This window comes from Mycteria americana, chromosome 2 (assembly GCF_035582795.1).
Source record: "Mycteria americana isolate JAX WOST 10 ecotype Jacksonville Zoo and Gardens chromosome 2, USCA_MyAme_1.0, whole genome shotgun sequence".
Lineage (NCBI taxonomy): Eukaryota > Metazoa > Chordata > Aves > Ciconiiformes > Ciconiidae > Mycteria > Mycteria americana.
In genome coordinates, this window is record NC_134366.1 from 26,361,484 (window position 1) to 26,376,419 (window position 14,936).

Sequence of the window (14,936 nt, forward strand, 5' to 3'; positions counted from 1 at the left end):
AAGTAATCCCGGAATATGGCTTTGTACTGAATGCTGAGGTACAGAAATTGTATTAGCACTTAATTGCCACGTGCCATATTCGCCATTGTGATTTTAACACACCTATTTCAACTCCTCTGGCACGATGAATGCATATTAAGTAATTTAAACAGGGGGGCTACACATGCTTTGTTGTCATCCTTACATAGTCTGCCACACACGCTCAAAAAGCTCGTTCGTGTTATTTCCAAGCTTTAGATCCATGCTATAGGCAGCTTGCAATTTGGTGAGCCGCACGTAGGAGCAAGACAACACTTAGAACATCAAAACTGTCAAAATTAGCATTGTAGCCAGAGAGATTGGATTTGCGAGACAGCAGAAGGCAGCAGTCTTGCAAAACTCAGGTATTGTCTGTTCGCACCTTTGTACCGAAGCAACAGCAAATTACAGGCGTCTTTCCGCTGCAGTTCTTTTGTGGGAAGAGAGCCCCCCGCCTTTCTGTCTGCAGGAGCGCGTAGGGGTGTGGAGGGGGGCTGTGCCTGCCGGTGCCTCCGTCCTCCCCCCGCGGCGGCTGCGGCCGCGCCCGCGGCTGGCTGTCACTCGGCTCCCGCCGCGGGTGCGTGCTCCCCGCTCGGCCCGAGGGGTGCAAACCCGGGGACGGCTCCGGCGGGACTCGCCGCCAGCCGGGCGGGCGGGAGGCGCTGGCGGCCGGCGGCGCTCGGAGCGGCCGGGGCTCGGTGGGGAGGAGGGCTCGCGGCAGGAGGAGGAGCGGGCGGCCCCAACGTCACTTTCCGCGGCCGCGTGGTTACGTGGAGATGAAGATGGCGGCGCCGGTGGCCCCGCCACGGCAGCTGTCGTCGCTGTGAGGCGGGACGGGACGGGACAGGACGGGACAGGACAGGACAGCGATCGTGTGCGCCCCGGCGGAGGGGAGGGGGCGGGGTGGGCCCCGCCTCCCGCCGCCGGTAACGCTCTGCTCTCCTGCACAGACGCCATGGAGGACGAGGAGCGGCTGAAGAAGCTGGAGGCTGGGAAAGCCAAGGTAGGAGGAGGCGGCGGCGTGGCGGGGAGGCTGAGGGGAGCGTGGTGAGGCTGGGGGGGATAGTCAGCGGGGCCGGGCCGGGCGGCGGCGGAGCGCGGCTGCGGCAGGGGGCTCGGCTCGGGGCCCCGCCGCGAACAAAGCCGCGGGCGGAGGAGGCGCTTTGTGCTGTCCTCCCTGCGCGCCCCGGGCTCTCCCCGCTGGCCTCGGGGCGGCGCGGCGCCGAGCGGCGTTCCTCGGCCAGGGCGGGGGTGCGAGTGGCCGGTGACAGCGGGCCCCGCGCGGTGCACGCCACAGGTGCCCGTCGCAAGGCCGGGCCGTGACAGCCCGGGCGGCCCTCCGCTGCGGGGCCCGCTCCGCTGGCGGCCCAGGGTGGAGGAAGAGCCGAGGAGGAGGAGAGCTAACCTCCCTGCCGCTTCGCACCCGGGGCACGAATTCCGTTTGCCTCTGAAGCCTGGGAAACTCCCTGTAAACCTTTAAGGAAGTTTATAAAACCGACAGCTGTTCCTCAATGTGGTACTAATACCGTGAGAGAGCCTTAGGAGGCAGAGGATTAAAGGTGCCTCCAGTGGTGTGGTGTGGTGTGAGGTGAGGTGCGGTGCGGTGCGTTTACCAGTGGTTTGAAAATGCCGGGTAGTACGCGAGTCACCTGTAGGACCTCGCCGTGTGCGCTCGCCGCTGGCAGCCCTTGGTGGCCGCTCGCCCGCGTTCAGCCGTCACCGCCTCATGGGCTGTCAGGCGGCTCAGACGGTGCCCTGCGGGCTTATCGAAGTGTTAATCAGGGAGCTTATCATTTTACTTTAAGCATGGCTCAGGACACACCGGCTGCAAAGCACTTCGCCTTCTGGGCAATAGACAGGAGTTACCACGCTCTAGGAGGACCTCATTTTTACTTCAAAGAAAGCGTTGGTGTGGTCAATGAGATAAGATAATTAATGGCATTCGTAGGAAAATAAGATAAAATTAGTGTTTTGACATTAGGTATCGTCTGGTTCCTTCCAGCAGTCATTGCTAAATGATAGGAGTTTAGAAGTTTGTAAGTCATTCATTCATGCTAAAGATAGGCATGTAGCTTGGCAGGAGCTAATAGTAGTGGCAACAAGAAGACAAGCTAAAGATGAAACTACGAAACGTCATCACTGTCTTGTTTATGTGGTCCATGGACCTTGGCTCTGAAGTACTGAATAGGTATTTTGCTGTATTAGACAAAAACTTTGTAACTTAGTGTGTTTCTGTTTCTTTTGAAAGAGCATTCAAAATGTACCTTGGGAAACTCTCCTAGATGGAACTGTATGTTTACATAGGAAAACCCGTTCTTAAATGCGTTGAGCAAGAACGGTGTTTACACAATGTTATGCAGTACTACTAAAAGGCACTGGGACATAGCAGGTGCTGGTGGCAGTACATTCTGTCACACCCAGATTGGCCAATTCTTTTGCAGAAAATTAGAAAGTAGTTTGCAGAGAAAATGGTTGAAGTAAATTTGCCAGTATTTTAAACCACAATGAAGAATTTATCAAGAGAATTTATATTTTTCTGTCCATGTTGGCCTGGGATTAACACAGAAAATTAATGATAATTACTGAAAAGTGAAACAAAAGCCAGGACTCTAGCAGGAATTCAATGGCTTCCTTCTTACTTTGAGAAAAGACGTGTACACACTTTACTGAACCATTTTGCATTTTAGGAGCACTGTCATAACTCTCACCCTTCTTCTAGTCTTTTCTGACTAAAACCTAATTATCTTCTTGTAAGTAAGTGTTCTTCTCAGTCTTCGCCTGAAGACTTTCATATTCTATGCTTTTAAACATCCCTTGTGGTTTAAGTCATTATAACTCTTTACAACTGTATGTGTTTTACATGGGAAGGGACTGTAAAAGCAGTGTTAGTTTTTCAGATTTTTCATCGGTGTTCCGTGTACCGTTTACGCCTTTTGTTACATGTGAATGATGTCTTCCAGTGACAAGTGTCACTGATAAAGGCAGAAAAGAAGAAATTGTGTTAGCAGAGAATGGAAGCAGGAGTTGCTCCTGCAGCTGCTTTTCCCTTTTTCAAGGATACAAACGCATTCACAGTAGCATGATCAGTAATTCTCCTAAAATTTCTTGGCTCCAATGAATATTTTCTGCAAACCACAGCAACAAGCATCCAAAAAACTTTTAAGCCTAACCACTGAGTGTTGTTTAAATAAAATAGCTGAAAAACTGTATTAAAGTATGTGTTGTTACTGTGCTAAATGTGCAGGTATCGCTGTACTGCAGATATCTTGATGCATCTGCCCGAAATGATAAATTTTAAATATAAATAAGATGTTACATAAACTGCAGGATGAATGTTGGCAATTGGGAGGCCAGTAAAAGAGTCTAGTAGGTGCCATAGAGGTGGCTGGTACACTGCTAACAGTGGAGTTACTATTCAAAATTGGGACTTAGATTCTTGTTTGGTTTGTTGTGGTTTTTTTTCTCAAAAGGTAGGTAGCTAACTACTGCCAAATCTCCGTATGTGCATTTTAAGCAGTATGAACTTTCAGCAAAGCAATCATTTGGTTGTTTTCTGATCATAATGTCAAGTAGGCAAGCTGTGGAGTTTGGTTTTGTGTGAATTTATCTTCAATGGAAATTTGTTTTTCTTTATTCTTGACGTCTTCTTAAGACACTGTCTCCCCACATAGATCTTTTACAGGGAAGTGTATTACAAATGGATTTTCTGCAGCGGAATTTTCTTTTGAGTCCTCCTTTATTGTTACTGGAAATGAGAAGCTGCATTGTGAATCTTACCTTGATTGAAAGGTGCTAAGTGTACTCAAACCTGGCAGAATGGGTCACAGTGAGAACACACAGCCTTCGCCAGTACATAATTTGAAAAATGGAATAAAAAGCTCTTGATAGAAGCTCACCAACGTTCTTGTGTACCTGCTGACTTTTGGAGACTACATCAAGTCTTTATTATGAAGCAGTTGCACCATATGTTGCTGTTCTGTCTGTTACAAACCCACAAAGGCAAGGGAGGCACAAAGTTAAACCCAGTAAATTAATTACATGCTCCTTTTTCCAGACCTATAGTCATTCATTCTCCTTTGCCACAAGGTAAATATGCTGAATATTAACCCAGCCTCTATAAACGTCTGTCTCCCTTACCCATTAAAATGGTCTCTCTGTGCCTTTATAGAACTCCCTTCTCCCCAAACAAGCAATTTCTTCGTCTTGGATCCTGATCTGATTATGGTGGAGCAAAAGTGTCAAAAAAGCTAGTTAAGGGAAGCCAGGTTGACTGTGATGGAAGGTGGAAAGGAGAAGATGTGTGCCAATAACAGAAATATAGATGCATGTTGTTAAGTTGATCAGTGCCCCAAAACACAGTGAACTTAGAAATCAATCAGGTATGTTATGTGCCTTGCTGAAGAGATTCTGGAATATTGTTGATGGCCTGAGATAGTGTAGATATACCTGGTCTTAGAAAAGACTACAGAGGATAGTGATTGAAGATATTGGTGTGATATTTATATACACACGTACTATGTGTGCATGTCTCTGTGCATCAGTTTGCTTGGAAATCTCATCTAACGTTACAATGGATACTATTTATGGTAGCTGGGTATGTTAATTTTATGTATTTATTTAACAGCTTAGTAGCTGGCTTTTCTTATCAGGATGTTGCACTATTTTGATCAACTTTCAAAACTATACAGTGTAGTTTGCTAGCTTCAGAATAAAAACATTGGGGACTCAGATTCCCTTGTGAGAAAATGGCTGAGACTATTTTGGTAAAGCTTTTGAAATTTGAAAAAATATTTTTATTTAATTTATACATACACACATATATGAAGCGCACAGCTATTATAACTGGTAAAATTAAGAGAAATGAAACTATTAATAGCAAGTTTTATAGAATGGTCCATTTTACAGTACTGAAATTTTATTTGCAAAGTATTTAAATATGTGCATTGCTCCAGTTTAAATTTGTGTTGAGGAAAGGGCATGCTCCCTAGCTGTGTGCTTTTTTTTGATGTGGGAGGGGTAGGTGAGGGAAAGACAGTAATTTACTTTGTAAATTCTCTCAGGTTGGTCTAGGATTTCAGGTCTAATGTTAGAAATACATAATTTAATGTCCTGATTTTCAAAGGTTCTATGTATTTTTGTAATACATACTTACTGAGGTGTTTGAAGAAATAATGTAATTGTTGAAGAACATTAAGGAATTAGGGAACTGGTTTAGTTAAACACTTGAGCACAGAATAAGCAGTGTGACTGCTTTTGATCTATACCAGAGAACTGCTGAGCAGATGGAACAGTGAAGTTGGTTTGGGAAGCTCTAATGGCACTCAGTGGACAAGTATTACAGGTTGTATAAGTAATTTGACAAGTTATCTTCACAAACTGAATAGTAAAAAGAAATAATTGTGTATTTTGTCTTCTGGTCATGCATGTGAATATTTCAGGTGGCTGAAAATGAAAATGATATGTATTATTAAAATAGCATTGTCTAAGAGTCTGAGAATGTTTGCTCTTCGCATTCTTACGTCTTACTCTTTTGAGGAGATAAAAAGATTTTACTTCCTCATCTCTGGCCTCTTTGGACTGAGAAGTTTTGGATTTCTCAAGAAAAGCTGTTGATCAGGTTTTTTTTAAATAAAAGACTCAAGTGAAGCATGGAAAAATTATGTGCCACATTGATTAAAGCTCTAATTTAAAACCTCCAGAAGAATTCAACATATAGATTGTGTTTTACAAACACAGTCCTTTTAAATTCCCTGTAATTTACCTGAAGAGGAAAAAAAGCAGTATTTCAGTGGTTATTAAGAGTTTTTCATCACAGAAGACAAATTAAATACATTTACACCTTACATTTCATTAAAGAGCTGGCCTACTAACACATCTTCTTTTGCTTTCAGGTGTAGGCTGTTCATTTTGTATATCCTCTCTCTGCCTCAAATAACTTGAACAAAAATAATTAAACAGAATCCTGGAAGCAAGAATTTCCTTTTCAGTCTGCATTTTCTTACTCTGCTTTTCTCTCAAAATAAGTCGTATTGGGCCATATCACAAAGTGCTAATTTCATTATAAAGCCCTAGTCATTGCTGTCACTCTTCATAAAGTATGGAGGAGAGCAGCTTTATGGGCTAAAAGTTCACAGAATGAGAATGATGCTGCACTATGTATATATCTGAAGATGCTGTGTGTGTATTCATGGACAAGAGAGGAAGCAACTGGAGGGGATTCTAGGCTAACTCTCAAGAGTCTCCTGGAAAGGTGTGGGTGAGCTTTGGCTCAACAGATGTGAATGGAAACTGCCTAATCTCTTTGATTATAACAAAGCAGGAGAGTATGGTGAAACTATGAAAAAATGCTGTAATGGAGAACTGGACTTTAAGACAGTTTATTTGAGGGAGCCCTTTTTCTTGCCCATGAAAATCCTCACAAACCTGTACCTAATTCTTAGGCATTCCTCTTTTGTATTGCTAAGCTATTTCTTCTCCCAGGTCCTTCTGAACTTGTGTTTTTTGGCTCCTCTTCGTCTTTTACAGGCTTCAATCTACTCTCACTCCTTTGCATCTCTGTTAATTCTAAATGCAAATAATAGGAGGTACGTGGAATTGCCTCTGTGTATTTTGATTATGAACATGAGTAAGCTTAAGAGCTGATTTTTGTCTTGCAGAGAAAAACACAGATACAAGGACTGAACATTACCCTGGAGAGAAAACATGCGGTTTTAAAACTCTGAGTAAAAGCAGATAGGGCAGAAATTGAGTAGAGGTGAGAGAGAAACAAAAAGTGAGGTGTTCACCTCACTGTGCATGCTTTTATTTTTGTTCAAAACAGCGGATATCTGCATTTTATCATAGAAAAAAGGTAATATACATTTGAGATGTAAATATATTTTATCTAAATAATTGGTTGCTACTGGGGTAATACATAAGCTCAGATGAGAGATTGAATGGAAAGGTGATCTGTGAAACCGTTTTCAAGACACATTCTATAGCAGAAAATAGCAGAAAAATTGGGATGACTAGCTTAAATGTTCAGGTTTTTAACAGAACTTAGTTGTTCTCTTGAGGATAATAGAACTACCCGCTTTTTATGGTTTTCTCAATGTTCTTTTTTCCTTTAAAAAAAAGAAAAAGAAAGTTCAATTTTTTCCCATTGTGTCTTCTGGACTTTATTGGGTCCCTGTAAAAAAAACAGTACTTGAATTGAAATCTGGGATTTCAACTCTCTTTTTCAATTGGCACTGGTAGAATTCTTCCTATTTCTAAGTGTGTTCTCCATTTTTCTTCTGTTTCCTGGTTTTGATCTCCTTTTCTCTCATTCCAGAGATCGATTCTTGCTTTCAATACAGGGCTTGATTATTTGTTTTAAATGTTATTTTCAATATACCATTTTATTCAAAGCTCTAAAAGTAGCTGTCTACCTTACAATAGTGGTGCAAGGTAGAATGAGCTTAAACTAATACCTGCTTTCTTCTGAGAATGCAGATAAATAGCACTTCAAAGTAACCTTTGTTCTGTAGCTAGTTTAGAGAAAATTGGTCTTTCCAAGATGCCCAGTGAATTTCATGAAAATAGAGAAATAAGTTAACACAGTATTGTTAGTAGCACTATGAAAGCAAGAAATTGCATTGTAAAAATGCAACTTAAAATGTTTTCTTGCTGCTCCATCTGTAAAGAGAAGGAATTACAGAAAAGAAAGCACAAAGTTGCCTTTTGCTTACATTCGAGACCTTCTTTTTAGCACTAGTCTGTCCCTCATTTCTGTGGTCTGTTTTCCAACTACTTATTTTCTTAGTATGGGTGTTGCAATAGCAAAACAGAGGGGACTGCAACATTTGTTTCCCTCAGTTATATTATAACAGTATCTAGACAAGTTTGTTGTTTATACCGATTTGGAAATAAGCATGATCACCACCACAAATTCTTTCTAAAGTACTTTCAGTGAAGTGTATCTGATACTCCAAGGGAAGTAAATTGAACCTTTTGACATTTGTAGGTGTTACCAGAAAACCCTGTATTTTTTTCCCACAGGAAGTAACCAAACACATAGGTGCTTTTAAATACTGGTCTACAGAGATACTAACTGCAGAATAATATATGGTTACTGTAGCATCTTAGTGGTTGGAATAGTGAAAAATCTGATGAAAATGAGGACAAAAGGAAAAAGGCTGCTGAAGTAGATCCAACTTTATTGTCCTATCTTATATTGCAATATAAGATTATATACTAATAACACAATTGTTGGGAATCCTAATTTAGGGGCTGAAAGCTCTGTCTTAAATATCTGCCCCATAGCTAGAGGTTTCAATGTATTGCTATGTATTTGTTTCAAAATCATTTAGTTACTGCTACCAGCTAATGTGACATTTTGAATTTGCAAAGACGTGGTGATAAATGTATCACAGTTCAATGAAACGCATCTGATGATTGCAGTCTTTTGACTTCTATGCTGAAATATAAAGTAAATAGATGTTGAAATTTATGATGATGAGACACCTGTATGTTGACTGCAAAATGCTGGCATGCCAAATTGTGTTGATGGTACTGGTGTTCCTGTTTCTTGAAAGAAACCTTAATCTGCATTTTCACATGATTTCTTGAGAAGCTAACATTTTATTTTATAAACTATCTTTCCTACAACCAATGGAGAAAAGACAGAAGAATGAATAAAAATGTGAAGATTTCTTAGAATTCTTAGTTTCTTGGAAGTGTGGAGTCAGTCTTCCTGCTTTCTCCCCTCTTTTGAAAAGGAACCCCAACAAGCTTCCAGATAGAACAAATTCAATAGTTGTCAGCTGGGCAAAAGAATGTGAGACTCTGGAAACCAAACACTAAGCTTAGGAAAGTGAGGGAGTGATCAAATCACAGTTGTAACAACCCTAAGTGGTAGCACCATCACAAAACAAAGAAGAGGTAATCTCTTGGACCATGCTTCTAAATCTCAAAACATGAAGAAATTTTAAGACTCTCCACAATTGGAGATGATAATTTTAAAGAGAATGTATACCTTTTTGGTGATATTTCCAGGGGAAAGCATAGATTTGATGAAAACTGCACTGCCATGGCAAAATTGCAGTATATCTCTAAAACTGTGATCCTGAGCTGAAGAGCCAAGAAGATTGGTGTAGATGGCATTCTGGAACTGAGTATGATTCTGTGCAAATATTGATAAAATAGGTGTCACAGAGAATAAGCAGAGTCTACTCAAATCTAACTTCACTGGTAGGCTGTGATTTAACAGAAGTGGTTATCTCTTAATCCTGGTTTTGTTTTCTGAAGTTTTTACTTGTTCTTAAACTCTTACTTCTCTATGAAGAAACCTCCTGTGCCCAACCACAAAACAAGGGAAAATATTTAAATGTTCCTAAATCCATTTATGTTGTCTAAGTGAGGTAGCTGATTTAACATTAGTACCATACATTAAGAATATATATTTTCAATTAAAAGGTATGTAGGAGAAATATCTTGCTGTTACAGGTAATGCTCCATAACAATGATAAGAAAACCTGGTCTTGGTATGTTCAGTAGCATGTTGTGCTAGCTAGCATAGCTTGCTGTGTTTAAAGAGATAATGGAAATCCTGATATAAGACTCCTCAAAGGGGGATGTGTTTCCTAGATTTTCTTTGTTATTGGGAATATATTCCAGGAATTTGATTTTGCTTTTTTTTTTTTGAGGGGGGGGAAAGGCAAAGTCCACAGACAAGTCTGGAATTTTGTGAGCATTATCAGTGTCTTTGTGAGCTCGCTTTTCTCTCATGATTCAGCAGCATGTAAAAAATAATAGAAGCCTGTCAAAATAATAGAAGCCTGTCAAGTCTTGCGCACTGAGCATGAAATTCATGCAGTTGGTTCTTTCCTTACGTCTGCTCTGCTCCTCACAGAGCTGTCTCTCACAAACCTACTGAGTTTGGGGGCTTTATTCTCACTCTGTCCGTTCACTGCCAGACATGCTACATGGTATGAATTCATGTAAAAACAATATTAAAAAGGTGGGAAAATGATGAAGCACAACTGAGTTTGACTTGTTTTAAAGTATTTTACAATTTATTTTTTAAAAAATCCAAACTTTTTTAAAATAAAAATTTGAAGTTTTGTTCAGTTTCTACAAAAAGGTGGCCAGAATGCCTACAAATAATCTCCTAAAAATGTATATAAATTCTCCAGACTACTTTGAAAATCTCTACACTAATGCTTGTGAAAAGATTACCTTTGACAACTAGGTGGAAGTCATCACATCACTTGTATTTATTAACAGGGAGTGGCTATTAGTCCCTGCTTAGCTTGAACAGAATTTAAACTGTTGATCTGTATCTGAAAAGCTGATTGTCTTGTTGCCAAAGATTTAAACTCTCAAATTCTGTATCAATTCCGTGGCACTCACCAACTTGAAAAAAATTATAATCTTTTGTTGGTTATTAATAAAGTCTTATTTAGACATAGTCTGTTCATTCTAAAGGTGCCTTTTTCTTTCAGACTTTCTAGTTAATGAGAAATTAAGTATGAGCAAAACTGTTCAGATAGCATTGGGCTTTTTTCCATTCCTTTATATATTCTCTCTACCTTTTAAAGTTTTTTCCTCAATTTTTGATCTTTAAATATCTCTGACATAGATATATTTTTATTAAAGAGGACACAATGTGAAGTGGAGGGAAAAAAAACTGGATATTTTCTACATAAATACAACCAAAATGGTTTACAGCGGAGTAAAGTTTTTGCTATTATAAATTATTTCTTTTTTCTCTTAGGAGGAAAAAATTAAATTTATATGAATCAGGGTACATAGAGACTCAAAGTAAATCAATAGTTTATGCTTTTTCTAACATCCAAAAAATACTGTCTTCAGCCCTTTTCAGCTAACTTCTAATACACTCTTCTTCCTTATTTAGTATATAGACTAAATGTTACAGTACAGGAAGAAAGAAAAATATGCATTGTTGTGAAGTGTAGGAGTCCTGCTGATCAGGAAAAACATACAGTGGGCTGCAGCCCCTTTCTTGCAGCGTCGACACAAACCAGAAATGGCAAATGCTTCTGTGATGTAGGTTTTCTTGCATTAGCTACATAGAGAAGTCTGAACAACACCTCTTCAGATACAGATTCTCTCCATTCTCTTCATTAGGTGTCTCAATATCACTGCATCTTTAAAGCCCTATACTCTAGAAATGGTAGTCTTTTAAGTTAATTAGTTAGAATTTGCAGTTGACTATTTGCAGTGTGTTGTGGAAGAAAGAACTATGTGAGCTGGAATGGAGTATTGATTAGGATCCCACAGGAAACAGCAATTGCCTCACTACAGTTTTCTTTAGACATATCAGGATTTTTCTTGTAGGATTCTAATCAGTATTCACAATTTTTGAGAAACAGCTGATTACCCCCAGCCCTAGCCCCCTGGAAGCTACAGTGATGCTTGATAATACACCATAACCAAGGCTGCAGTCATCAGTAAGACTCTGCTTATACTCATTAGGGAATCTCAAAAGACTGGCAAAGATTGCTCTTTGAAGGAAACAGACTTGTCTAAATGAACTGTCAACATTAAGGTCCTTGGGGATCTGCACAACTGTTAATATGAGAGCGTCTTTAGGTAACTAGGGATGATTCAGACAGAACTTCTTGCTGAAAGTCAGGGTAGTGTTAAGTTTTTTGACACTGTTTGACGTGGTCTTATAAGCAAACTAAAGACTTGGTCTAGGTACAATCATCATTTGGTGGTTACAACTGAATAAAGAATGGTTCTTAGCATGATTTTGTTTTAATGGCTTACTCTCAAAGTAGGTGGTCTTTCAATCTTTCAGAGGCTGGTGTCACTCAGTATCTTCATTATTAGCAGTGGAAAGAATGCATGGTTATATGTAAACAGTACTAAACTGAAGTGAGTGGCAAACATGGTGAAGAGGCTTAGAATTCAAAATGATGTTGACAAATGATCTGGTACAAAAGGACGTGGAAGCAATACTCAAGGCTTTCTTTGCCTCTTTGATGATGAGGACTGTCCTTAGGTTTCCCAGGTCCCTGAGTCTAATGGCAGAATTGGAGGGAGTGAAGCATGATCCACAGTACAGATGGTCAACCTGGGGACCACTTAAGCAAATTTGATGTACACAACTTTATGGGACTGAGTGTGATGTATCCAAGCATGCTGCAGGAGATGACTGCTGTCATTACAAGGCTATTCCCTTGCTCATCTTTGAAAGATCATTGTGATTAGGAGATTCCAAATGAGCAGGGGAGAAAAAGCAAACATCAGACCCATCTTCAAGAAGGGCGAGAAGGAGGATCCGGGATCTATAGGAAGGTCAGCCTGGCTGTGGTCTCTGGGAAGATTACGAAGCAGATCCTCCTGGAAGCTATGTTCAGGCACATGAAGGGCAAGAATATGACCGGAATTTATCAAGGGCAAATTAATTGTCCTCTATGATGAGCTGAGTGGCTCAGTAGATGAGGAGAGAATGGTAGACGTTGCTTACCTTGACTTTAGAAAGGCATTTGATGTGATTTGTTAGGGGCAATTTGTAACCAAGCTGGAGATAGGTGGTTTGGATAGGTGGACTGCAAGGTGGGTAGAAAATTACCTGGACTGCTATGCTCAGCATGCTGATACAAAGTCCAGCTGGTGACAAGCAGTGTTCCTCAGATGCTGCGACTGTGGCTGGTACCGTTTGATGTTTTTATTAATAACCTGGAGAATAGGAGGGAGTGTGCCTTCAGCAAGTTCATGGATGATACCAAGTTAGAGAGAGCGGTTAATGAATTGAAGCATAGGGCTTCTTTTTAGAGAGACCTTGACAGTCTGGAGAAATGGGCTGACAGAAAACTCATGAAACCATAGCAGCATGAAAGAAGATGGTAGAGGAAAGTTCACATGCTTTCCCAATGGCAGGAAGGAGGAATTTCAAGTTTCCATTTCATTAGTGTACGGTACTACTGTCGCTACTGTAACAGTAGTCTACAGGATCCTCCAGTGATTTAAAAAAAAAGGTGATGTTGTGTGATCTAACTTGAAGCCAGGAAGGGATCCTGCATTTCACAGTAGTGGTCAGCATTGTCATTTGAGGAGAAGGGGGTCCTTCTCCTCTTCCAGGACATACAACTGTAAACTGAAGAACACACAGCTGAGGAACTTCATAAAAATTTTGGTTCAGATGATGTCTTTGATGACTGGCAGGGAGACTGATAGGGATAGCAAAAGCACAGAGTTTTTGTATGCAGTGTTCTCCTTTCTTCAACATAAGGTCATCATTTATATTCCTGCAGCACCCTGTCTTGTTTTCTACACACCTTCCAATTTACACTGAATGAGAAGGTAATTCTACAAATGACACTATCTCAGTACAGTCTGGGTGCTGATTAAGGCAAATCCTATGGGAAAAAATATAAAGACTGCCATAATGCATGTGGACTCTACATCAGGGCAAAATTGATTTCCACCTGCAATCCAAATTTTGAAATATTTTTGTTTTTTATGAGTTCTTTAAATTAAGCCAGACTGTGCTTTTCTAATGTAGTCAGCTTGGGTAGGTAATATTCTTGGGTTTTACTTGAAGCAAGATAGGAATAACTTGAGGTACAGAATTATATTATCTGGTAGCATGATAGCTGTTATGCCAGGTGATAATGGGCTGATGTGGTCAAATACTGATTGTTGAGAAATTAAGGGGAGCTGGAAGCCAACACAGCTATCTTTTGCCTCTCTCCTGCTCCTCCCCATGCAATTTTTTCATTGCAGCATATATTGTGTGTGCGTGGGGGTGTTCCTCTGTATTTGTTTGCTGATGTTGTGAACCAGCTTTTAGATTCACTTACTCGTATTTAGCAAAAACTCTGGTTTAGTCTTTATTTATTCCAAAGAATGTTCAGATTTTAACATTTCATATAAATTCTATTTTAACTCTGCAAAAATAGTTAGATACTAATTTGTTCTTTCCAAGCAAGTGAAATAAGATACTTCTTTTCTTTGGGAGAATAATATTCAAAGACTTGATTTCACAGTGCTGGATTAGACACAACATAAAACTAATTTAAGAAAATACAAATACGTAAGCATATATTCAGTAATTCAGTACTGTACTACATCCTAAGGAGCTGGTCTGGTCTATGCAACAAAAAGATTATATAAAAACTGCATTATTTTTTTTTTTATGTAATGCAGTAAGATGACAAGCGATTAAGGTAATTTCTGATAGTGCTTCGCTCTTGCCATGCTCTCCAAAATAAGGCTGTATTTTTGGGTATTGTCTTCATCTACTTTCCTTCTGGAAGCTTTATATTTTCTGTTTTTATAGTTTAATGTTAATATTAAAAGATCAATCTTTATAAAAATGTAAAATGTCAACCTTAACTTTTAAACACGTAAGACAATTAATAAGCGGAAGAAAGTCTCTGTGTTACAAATACAAACTTGCAGGTTGCCAGTAATTTGATCGACAAGCACTGTGTGGAGATACTGGCAACTGTTGCTTTTGCATACTTCTGTATTTTTATAGTTGGCTTCTAACTGGCAAGCACAGATGGCCCTAGATTATGGTTTTTGTATGTTTCTGAATTAGAGAAAACATTTATATGGTATTTTAAATTGCATTGCCTAAATATCATGTGTTAACTACTCTGTATGGGTTTTGATTCTAATTGCTAAGTTACGGTATGGGATTTTTAGAACCACCTATTTTGATGTTTTGTTAATAATATGAAAGGTTTCTGTGCTGAGCTTTTGAATAATTGGAAGATTTGTTCTCCGGTAAGTTCTCATTAAGTAATCAATGTTATTTTGTGGTAGTAACAACTTTTAAAAGTTTTTCCTGAAAAAATTAATCAGATTTGACACTATCAGGCCTTTCTCTTGCTGATAATGAATAATGTTCTACCACAAAGTCAGAATTGGTTGTTTCAGTGGTACTTCATAAAGTATTTGGGACTGCTCTAACCCAGAGT

At 39.8% G+C, this 14,936-nt stretch overlaps 1 protein-coding gene across 1 annotated transcript in view; it reads left to right on the forward strand.

Moving 5' to 3' along the window:
• The first annotated feature begins 888 nt into the window (after positions 1-888).
• Positions 889-14,936, forward strand: part of AKAP9 (A-kinase anchoring protein 9) — a 124,149-nt gene continuing 110,101 nt past the window's right edge. The window contains exon 1 of the mRNA XM_075492797.1: positions 889-1,021. Coding sequence (XP_075348912.1) covers positions 974-1,021 — 48 coding nt within the window. The 5' untranslated portion in view covers positions 889-973. The remainder of the gene's footprint in view (positions 1,022-14,936) is intronic.